Consider the following 9,822-nt stretch of genomic DNA (forward strand, 5'->3'; position numbering starts at 1 on the left):
AAGATCGCAAGTATTGAGAAGCTAAATCCCAACGGTATGCAGGTCGCCTTAATCCACGCCCATGCACTGCAAATATGCATATTTTAATATTGCACTAATGATTTATGAATTTAATTGTGTCATTTAAAAATTATTTCTAGATAAAAATAAACATAAAGAAGATGGATATGTTAAAAAATAAATTTAAATCTACCTTCCGAGAGTATTAAAATTTTAACGTTTATTTTTTTTATATTTATGTCTGTATAGCAGTCTTTTCGTTTGCGCAATTATAGCATAAAATAATCAAGTATATAAAATATATTGTTCTGAAAAATAATATAAATTGCAAGTTTGAGCAGCTTCAAGCCCATAAAGCTATCAAAGCATGTAAAATACGTAAAATAGCGTATAAAAGTATTTATATTTATAACTTTATATATCTAATAATGTTACTCAATTAATTAATGATCGTTGTAACAATTATGTCTCTCAATTTAAAGGTGAAAATATAATATTATCTTTAATTAATAAAAGGGAGTGTAATAATTCAATTAAGCTATGGAAGAGTCAAGGAAAAAAAACAAATAATTAACAATATTAAAGTCGCATCAATAATGTTAAATTACTCGTAAGGATTATCTGATATAGTAAATGGCTCCGTTGGAAGAATTCCACTGTCATAGATTATTACAGGCACAAATGGAATGTCATCGCTATCCGTTTTGGTTTGTTCGATCTTAAAGACTACAGCTTCACCGCTAACCACCTGCGGAAAGAATTATTTAAAATTAACAAATAAATGTGTTGAATGTATTAATTTAAAATGTATTAAGATATTTAAGTACAATAATAAATATGATAATAAACTAAAAATAAAAAGAATTATCTGACAAGTTATTTTCCAAATATGTAAAACACAAACAGATAACAAATTAAATATATTTTTTACATAATTTTATATATTTTTATTACTTTTCCAAATGCTGTATGGTGATCATCTAGCCAAGGAGTTGGTATGGTAGTAATGAAAAATTGACAACCGTTGGTGTCCTTTCCAGCGTTTGCCATGCTGACGATCAATGGTCCGGTATGTTTTATTTCAAAAGTTTCATCGTTGAAATATTTTCCATAAATACTAATGGAACCAGTACCGTCGCCATTTTCGACGTCGCCACCTATAACACATAATCACAATTGAATTCATAATTTAATATCTGTAATAATTAATAAAAAATAATTACTAATCAAAAGTAGCGTAACCTTGAATCATGAACTTCTTTACCACGCGATGAAATTTGGTCCCTGCATATTTTTTTCCAGCTATACCAGTAGTAGCAAAAGTGATAAAGTTTTTCACCGTTTTTGGCGCGATATCGCCGAACAAGCCAATAATAATCCTACCAACTGGATGATTATCAATCATGATATCGAAATATACTTGATCAGTGACTCTAAACGTTTCTGCCTGAAATAGAAATTTTTTTAAAGTATTCATTTTTTATGTAAATGTTACGTAATAATTATTGTAAATCATAATAAAATCAAATTTAAAAGGAGTTGCAATTAGTACCTAAACATTACTTTATAAAAATTAAACATTTAACATTATACTCTTTATAAATTTAATTTATAATATTATACTTTATACGCGCGCGCGCGCAATGTTCTTTAAAATGTTACAATATAATTTTTTATTATAATTAGCATAATAAGTAATAAACATAGTTCCTGACAGACTTTGCAAGGAAATTACATTTTTACCAAAGTCTTCATTTCGATCACATCTTTAAAAATGCGTAGAAGTTATAAAAAAATTGTTGTTAATAATATTTCCAAGTACAATAAATAGATAATTTAGAATCTATAGAAATCTATAAAAAAGAAACTATACAAAATAATCTCAATAAATTTAAACAGATCTTTATTATTTTATTTTATTATTTTATAGTATTTTAATAACGATTAAAATTTGGTATTTTTCGTAAGTATAAGTAAAAGAATAAACTTATAATTAAGTTTGAAAACGTACTATTATGTTATATTTAACTGGAATTACATATATTGGAATCACATAGTGATAAAATACAAGAAAGCATTATTTAAACAATTATGAAACAAATGTGCAGTTTACAAATGTGCTGTTAGTAACGTTGTTAAAAAAAACGTCGATAAAAGTAATATACCATCATATTCCCGCCCGCACATTGAATTCATATTAGAAAGTTGATATGATGTAAAACTTATTATTGCAAAGCGTATACATTTTTGTCTATCTAAATTAATTTATGTAAAAATTGAAAATATTTCTTTATATGAGCGATATTTCGTTTAATCTATAATTTTTGTTCGTAGGGTTTAACATTTAAAATAGTTTTATTTTAAATAGGTTTTGGAAAATCATTTTTATTTTATACTTAAAATGGATATCTACACTAAAAAAAATGTTGTATTACAAATGTTGTATTAACAGTATTATCTTAATTAAAATAAAATAATTAAAATAAAAATAATTTGGTTAATTCAATAACACCATTAATAAAACCAATGGCGTAGCCAAGGGGAAGGCTGTGGGATTACAGTCTCTCTCTCCCCCCTCCCTCCCCCGAAATTCTGAATAATTTCAATAATTTCATAAGAATAAAGAATTGTTGAGCCGTAAATATCAATTTGTTTTGAGAGAGAAAATTAAATTCTGTTGGGATAGTTCTCATATTTAATTTAGTTGCAAAAATATCGTTTATTATGTATTAAAAATATATTTGTTGATTTTCGTTTTGTGTATGGCACATAAACAAAAATTCGATAAATTACACGGAAAAAAATGTTGCTGTTAGCACAATCGCAAAAAGTGGCATTGGAAGAATGACAGCACTTCAACTAGTGAAATCTCAGCTAGATATTAATATTCATTATTAAATTTTATACTATAATCTTTGATATATTCTACGATTTATGAGAGCTATTTCGAAATTTTCGAAGCACTTTATAAAATGGCGGATTTTCAATATTGTCAAGTTTAGTGAATTTTTTTTCATTAAAGTTGTGTTACAAATTTTCGAATTAAAAATTTTCATTAATGCTATATTGTAGTTGAATATTTAAAGTTTTCTAGAAAGTTTTAGATCTTTAAATGTAATAGTAAAAAATTTATGACAATTTATATGCAGTGTCAGCGAAACGTTCGACGCGACATTGCAACGACATATATATAAATTATCATAACTTTTTTGCTATTGAATTTATTTTTTTTTTAAACGAAACTTTTTTTGTTTATACTTACCAAATGTATTATTAGTATAAAAAAGAACATTAAAAACTAATTTCTACAGCCCCTCCCAAAACATTTTTCTCACTACCACTGAATACAACAATATTTATGAATATAACAATATTTATCTTGTTTTAATCAAATTTTGTTTGTTTTCAATAGTATTGTTGTTAAATCAACAGGATTATTTTCAATTAAAATTATGCTGTTAAAACGATATTATGTTTTTCAGTGTATACACTTAATCATTGTAAATTTGTAAAATATGTAAATGGTTTTTCCAAGTGTTCACAAGTGTTTCCTCTAACGTAATTGACGGAAAAGACTCTGTTTGTCTACAAATTGATTGCTTATCGCATCCTTTGTCTACATATTTGCCAACAATTTGTTTGCGCACAAAAATTATTGCCTGCACTATTGCGCACAAATATAAAATTAAGAGAAAAAGTGTGTACACACGACACTATTGCGCACAAATTATTATACATTGCACACATAATATTATTATCTATAGATCGATTGCCTACAAGTACTTTTGCCGTACAAATATAAAATTAAGAAAATACGTTTGCACATATATATCATCCTTAGTTCATAAGTCGAAATCAAATCGATATCAATTGATTTTTCGGAACATTTAATTTGATATCAATTACAGTTTCTATTGCAGTATCTTTCGAAGAAGATCAATGATAAAAGATGATATGAAGCAAATAACAAATAACAGATAACATCGTTTCGAGCCCAATCGAATCATCTTCAATGTTACATAATTAATACACATAATTAAATAGAACAGATAAACTAAATTAATTTGTTTTATTTAATTATGTTTATATATAACATTGAAGATCGATCGGGTTTGAAACGATGTCTGTTATTTGTTATTTGCTTTAGATCATGATAATTATATTTATTTCTTATATTTATACATTTATTTTATTGTTATTTGGTTCATAGCCTTTCTAAACTTTTATTTTTAATTTGTATTATTGAAGCAATGTTATATGATGCAAAATAATTTGTTTTTAAAGTAGAGAATTTGTGTTTTAAAACAAAATTTGTGTTTTAAAGCAGAGATTATTGCTAGTGAGCAATTAATCTGTAAGCAATAACATTATGTGTGTAATGCAGTTTGTACATAATAGTATCATGTGTGCAAACATACATTTTTCTCTTAATTTTATATTTGTGTGCAATATATAATGCATGTAGACAATCAAGTTACGTTGTAGACAATCGAGTTATAGGTCGTTATCATATTTATTTCTTAAACATTGTAATGTATCAACAATAAATAAATATTTACATTATGCTATTGCCTAATATTTTTATTATAATATGTATTTTTATTATAATTTAATATATGTATATTGCATTTTCGGATTTATAATATATTTAAAATTTATATAATGGGTTTGTATTACTATTATAAAACTATTATCTTTATTTAGCATTATTTAATACGGATGATATTAACTTTTACTTTTTCAATAATATATCTTGTTTTATATATAACTTAAATTTAATTGCAATGCAAGAAGTTGCGATTACATTTCGATGTTGTTAAGTTTCCAAGTATTTATAAAAATTTTGAATGTATGCTGCAAATCCTATTGACATTATTTGAAATGTGCTTTGAATATTATAAGTACTGCAAACTAATAGAAATAATATGGAATAGAACTCTCCCTCCTATTAATTTAACGCATATTCGTAAGAGTATCTATGTAGTGGGTTACATTTAAAGTAACATACACAGTTACAGAAGAATGATTCATGTGTATAGCTTATGATAGATGTATGTGGTTATGTATGTACATATGCATCTATTAAAGAGACCAAAGAAACCTTATGATAAAGGTATGACAAACACATATACACGTTTATTTGACCTATTACTATTTTATCTTTTTATTACTACTGTATATAAAAAGATAATCCTCAAGCTCTAAGTTAATAATAATTTATCGTAAAATTTATAACATTGTAAAAGATTAATATTGAAATGTCTTAGAAATATTCAGTCGCAAATTGATATAAAATATACAAATAAAAAAAAATGTTCCTTTAATGCAATAAATAATTAATTTCTATACCAAACGTTGAATTACGTATTAACGGTATCCAAAAATGCAGTTACGGTTAGGGAAGATATAATAAAATCATCTTAAATACGGACAGCAAACGGTACCTTAATGGTCGAGGTAATAGCCATGAGAGTGATGATCGTCAATAGGCACTTCATACTTTTACGATTTTGTCCCAAATGATATTCTGATACAGACGTTGCAGTTCTCTTTTTTTTTAACTGTAATCACGATTACGACGTAGCGGTGCAAGAACAATGCAAGAAGAACGTTGTGCAGAAGCCGCGTGTCTGCCCGCGATTTGCGCCGTCGAGTTGTCATTGAGAGTTGCGTCGGCGCTCTAAATTAAATAAAGTAGCATCAATGAATCTATTGCTATAAAGAAGTCTTGCAACAAACAATAATATTTAAAATCTACAAATACTTGTATTACTTAACAATAAATAATATTATTTTAAATATAAATTTAAAAAAATAAAAATTCTGGCAATTATTTATTTGTATAATTATTTTGTAGTTTCCTTTATTTATGTGGAATTCTGATAATAATGAAGATAAATTAAACAATTATAATGAAAATAAATTTTGTGTACATATTCAGATAGCATAGAGAGTATTCCGAAAATAATTTTTTTTTGTTTTTTGTTTTACGAAATGATTTCCTGTTTCATTCCATTTCTATTCTAAAAGTATTCTTAAATCTTAAAAGATTTCCTGTATTATGAAATTGTGCGAAATAGATTCTGATTAGAATTATTCAATTATTCTCTAAATTTTTATTATGTTTTTTTAAGGAAAATAAAGTAATTTCGATTGAAATCTATTTTCGAATAATTCTATAATACGTACCTAGAACATAATAATATTTCATCTTGTAATTTTTGAATGTCGATTTGATGTTATTAAGTGTATAGTAATATATAACAATTTTTATATAAAAATGTCAGCAGTCGACGCGTGGTTCGACCATATGAGATACATTAAATAAAAAGAAGACTATTTAACTTTATTGTCCTTCTATAAACAGCATTTCTTTCGATATGAATTTATTACGGTTGGATTCGGCAAACTCCGCATCTTCGATCGAGTAATTCCGTTATACTCCCGATCAGCGTCGGTCGCGTATTATAAAAGCTTGGTATATTCTGCTCTTAAGAACAGTTTCAGCTAAAATGAAGCACAGTGGAAAAAATCACATAAAATGGGTGGCGTTGACAACGATAACAATCGTTGTCTTCGTCGTTGATGCGACCGTGAATCTTAAAAGCGACGAATCTGTGGCTTATAAAAAAACAGCTAAACAAGATTTCAGAGAGGATTTCAGTAAGAAAGTTTTTTATGTCGGTGATCAAGTGTGGCGAATCTACAAGCACAATGATTCAGTAAATGATTTGGTGGAGCAACATGATCAAAACGGTTGTACATAAATATAATTTATATTAAAATATAAATATTTTACTGTATTTCAAAATGATATGTATTATTAAAAGTTTTAGAAGAACAACAGTTATAAATAGAGTCTAATAAAATCTTTTTTTTAATGTAGCATATCAAATATGGTCCAATCATCCATTGACAGTCGATATTTTCATTCGAAATCAGATGCTTTATAACGTCGATTTGCTATTGAACAATTGCAGAATAAAATATGACGTTCTGATCAAAGATGTGCAAAAAGCGATCGATGACGGGAATGTTCGACTTACAACCGCAATGCAAGCAGAACTCGAAGGACGCAAAGGTTTGAGATTTTATTACAATTGCATTAATTAAACTTCATCAATTTTTAATTGCTATATCATAAAATCAATATTGCTGTATCATTCAACAATATCGCAAGGAAAATAAAAATTTCTTCAAAGATAAATAATAGTAACAATACTATTAATGTCTACATATAATATTTATTGACATATTCATGCATCGTTAAGTGCTTTTAATAATTATTATTAAATACTTATACTTCGCATTAAGTTATTGCAGCTTATTGTATATGCTTCACAATTAGTCTTGCTCTTTATTATTTTTCTTTACTTTTTTTACTTTTTACAATCTTATTAATAATGAAAAAAAGCAATCAATCGTTATAGTTATTTTGTTTCATTGATATTCATAAAAATTACGGAAAAAGCTATTGTTTGGTTGATAATTATTATTAAGAATAAGGTTGATTATTATTATTAAATATTTATTATTAAATACACGCATCAAGTCAGTTGCTTATAGTTTATGTTTTACAATTAGTTATCACTCTTAACTTATCATTTTTCATCACTTTTAGACAATTTTATTAATAATAGAAAAGAAGTAATAATCGATCTTCATAATTTGTTTTTCACTTGTTTACGTAAACGGAAGAAGCTATTATTGATCAATCATGTAGCAAAGAAAACTAATTAAAATGAATTAATAATTCTTATTCAGAAATACATTCAAAAATAAGTTATTGCAAATGACAGCTTGTTGTTAATTTTGAATCGGATTAATTAATTTGAATGATCTCCATTTACTTAATTTATTTATTTAAAATTGCAAACTAAATAATTAAAATAATTTTTATAAAAATAAATTTAAGATTCCATTGTTTTAATTAAATATTGTGTCTCAATTGAACTAAATTATTATAGTATCTATAATAATTAGGACATCAGAAAAATACAAAGTAGAAAATACAATAAATAAGTCAAACATATGAAAACTATTCTAATGTTGATGTAAACATATTTCGTAAAATTCTTGTCTATTATATGACTTTAACATAATTTGGACAGTTAACTTAATATTCACTGTAAAGATTAGTAATATATTTTATTATTATTTATATGTGTTATCAGAAAATTGTACCATTTGATGTAATGCGTGTATGTGTTAAGTATGTTTGAGAATCATTGTTAAAAATCATAAATTGGAATACACATATATTCTAAAAAGAAAAGTTAATACATTAATTAATAATTTCAAATTCTTATACATTTTCAAAGAAAAACAGTTTAAAATGAATCGAGGTTATTGACCTTGTGTGAATCCCACTTAGTAACCCGGTTCCGCTTCAATGCTGATTAACATTAACAGTTATACTTTACTTGTAAGGCGTGCGTAAAACGCGTAGTCTTCGCACGTACGGGCATTCAGCGATGTTTCGTTGTTTTCTGTGGTCGTTTGCATAATGGTCAGTCGATATCTCATCTCGATGCCGTTATCCAAGACGGACTCGGCAAAGTTCAGTTTTCGATTCGTGCAAGAAATTATTACATTTGCAAACAATATTGGAAAAGTCGAAAAATTGCTGAAACGCAAATTAAACTATAGGAATAAATATGAGCATTTGGGAATTTTTATAATAAATGCATCGCTTCTGTCACCGAGTATTCAGTAATTTTTTAGCTCGTTACGCTTGGTGGCAGGGAGTCAGACTTAGATTTCCACGTCCTCGTCCTCTTCGTTATCCTGCTAGTGTATATGGTGGGGGTGCTCCATGGCATTTTAGGGGTGAGCTTTCAGACGCGCATAATTCGTTTCGTCGATTCAGAATAATATATCAGATTTATATAATGTAAGGAGTACTGAAAAAAATATTTTGTAAGATGACAATTGAAAGAAATGCTTGCTTTGCGTTGAGCTAAATCTACGAAGCGGTTGCTATACAAGCTCACAAGGGAATGGAACGTGCAATCTCTAAATAATCTTGAAGATATATCCATCAGGTCATCGTATGGAATGGACCAGTTACCATGACATAAATGATATTTATGGCTACTTGGATTATCTCGCGAACACTTATCCTGATGTCTGCTCCGTTCAATCCATCGGTAATTCCATTGAAGGACAACCCCTCAAGGTATCCACATCTAATTTGATACTAATAAAAAATTTGATGTTTAAGATTTTAATATTTTTATAAATGTTAAAAGGTTCTAAGGATTAGTAATGGTAAGACGGAAAATACACCTGCGATATGGATTGATGGTGGAATACATGCCCGGGAATGGATCTCACCGGCAGCTGTGACTTATATCATTGATAACCTGGTTGAAAATAGCGATGTTTTACAAACAGACTATTACATTCTGCCAGTTGCCAATCCAGATGGTTATAGATATACCTTCCAATACGATCGTTTGTGGAGAAAGAATAGAAGAAAGGGCACTCTTTGCTCGGGTGTAGATTTAAACAGAAATTTTGGTTATCGCTGGGGTGGAAAGGGAACTAGTGGTAACATGTGCTATGAGACATATCGAGGTTCTAAAGCATTCTCCGAGCCAGAAACTAACGCTATTCGAAATTTCTTCGACAACACTTTAGCAAATATCAACGTTAGTTAAAATATTTTGCATAAAAATCCGCTAATTTGTATTTACTTTACATTAATTATTTTATTCTTTTAAATCAATTACAGCAATGCTATCAGCAACCATTCTTAACTTAATATCGTAAACATAATTTAGATCATACGGATTTTCCTTAATTCAAGATATCTCATAA

At 27.4% G+C, this 9,822-nt stretch overlaps 2 protein-coding genes across 2 annotated transcripts in view; one reads left to right on the plus strand and one right to left on the minus strand.

Moving 5' to 3' along the window:
- Positions 1–604: 604 nt before the first annotated feature.
- LOC108689030 (peptidyl-prolyl cis-trans isomerase, rhodopsin-specific isozyme-like) lies at positions 605–5,640 on the minus strand. Its single transcript, XM_018195620.1, has 4 exons — positions 5,445–5,640; positions 1,243–1,447; positions 955–1,157; positions 605–748 (listed from the first exon to the last, which is right to left on the minus strand). The coding sequence occupies exons 1-4, from the start codon at positions 5,496–5,498 to the stop codon at positions 605–607; spliced, it is 606 nt and encodes a 201-aa protein (XP_018051109.1). The 5' UTR covers positions 5,499–5,640.
- An 872-nt stretch (positions 5,641–6,512) lies between these two features.
- Positions 6,513–9,822, plus strand: part of LOC108689028 (carboxypeptidase B-like) — a 3,858-nt gene continuing 548 nt past the window's right edge. Inside the window, exons 1-5 of the mRNA XM_018195619.1 lie at positions 6,513–6,756; positions 6,887–7,081; positions 8,725–8,829; positions 9,045–9,178; positions 9,252–9,653. Coding sequence (XP_018051108.1) covers positions 6,513–6,756; positions 6,887–7,081; positions 8,725–8,829; positions 9,045–9,178; positions 9,252–9,653 — 1,080 coding nt within the window. The remainder of the gene's footprint in view (positions 6,757–6,886; positions 7,082–8,724; positions 8,830–9,044; positions 9,179–9,251; positions 9,654–9,822) is intronic.

This window comes from Atta colombica, unplaced genomic scaffold, assembly GCF_001594045.1.
Source record: "Atta colombica isolate Treedump-2 unplaced genomic scaffold, Acol1.0 scaffold254, whole genome shotgun sequence".
Classification (NCBI taxonomy): Eukaryota; Metazoa; Arthropoda; class Insecta; order Hymenoptera; family Formicidae; genus Atta; species Atta colombica.

What these genes read in the sequence shown, in the direction of transcription:
- LOC108689030 (XM_018195620.1), bottom strand. Translation starts at nt 5,498, where the DNA reads ATGAAGTGCCTATTGACGATCATCACTCTCATGGCTATTACCTCGACC. An exon ending in CTATTACCTCGACCATTAAG is followed by an intron (nt 1,448 to 5,444) that starts GTACCGTTTGCT and finishes TTTCTATTTCAG; the next exon opens with GCAGAAACGTTTAGAGTCAC. An exon ending in AAAGAAGTTCATGATTCAAG is followed by an intron (nt 1,158 to 1,242) that starts GTTACGCTACTT and finishes TATGTGTTATAG; the next exon opens with GTGGCGACGTCGAAAATGGC.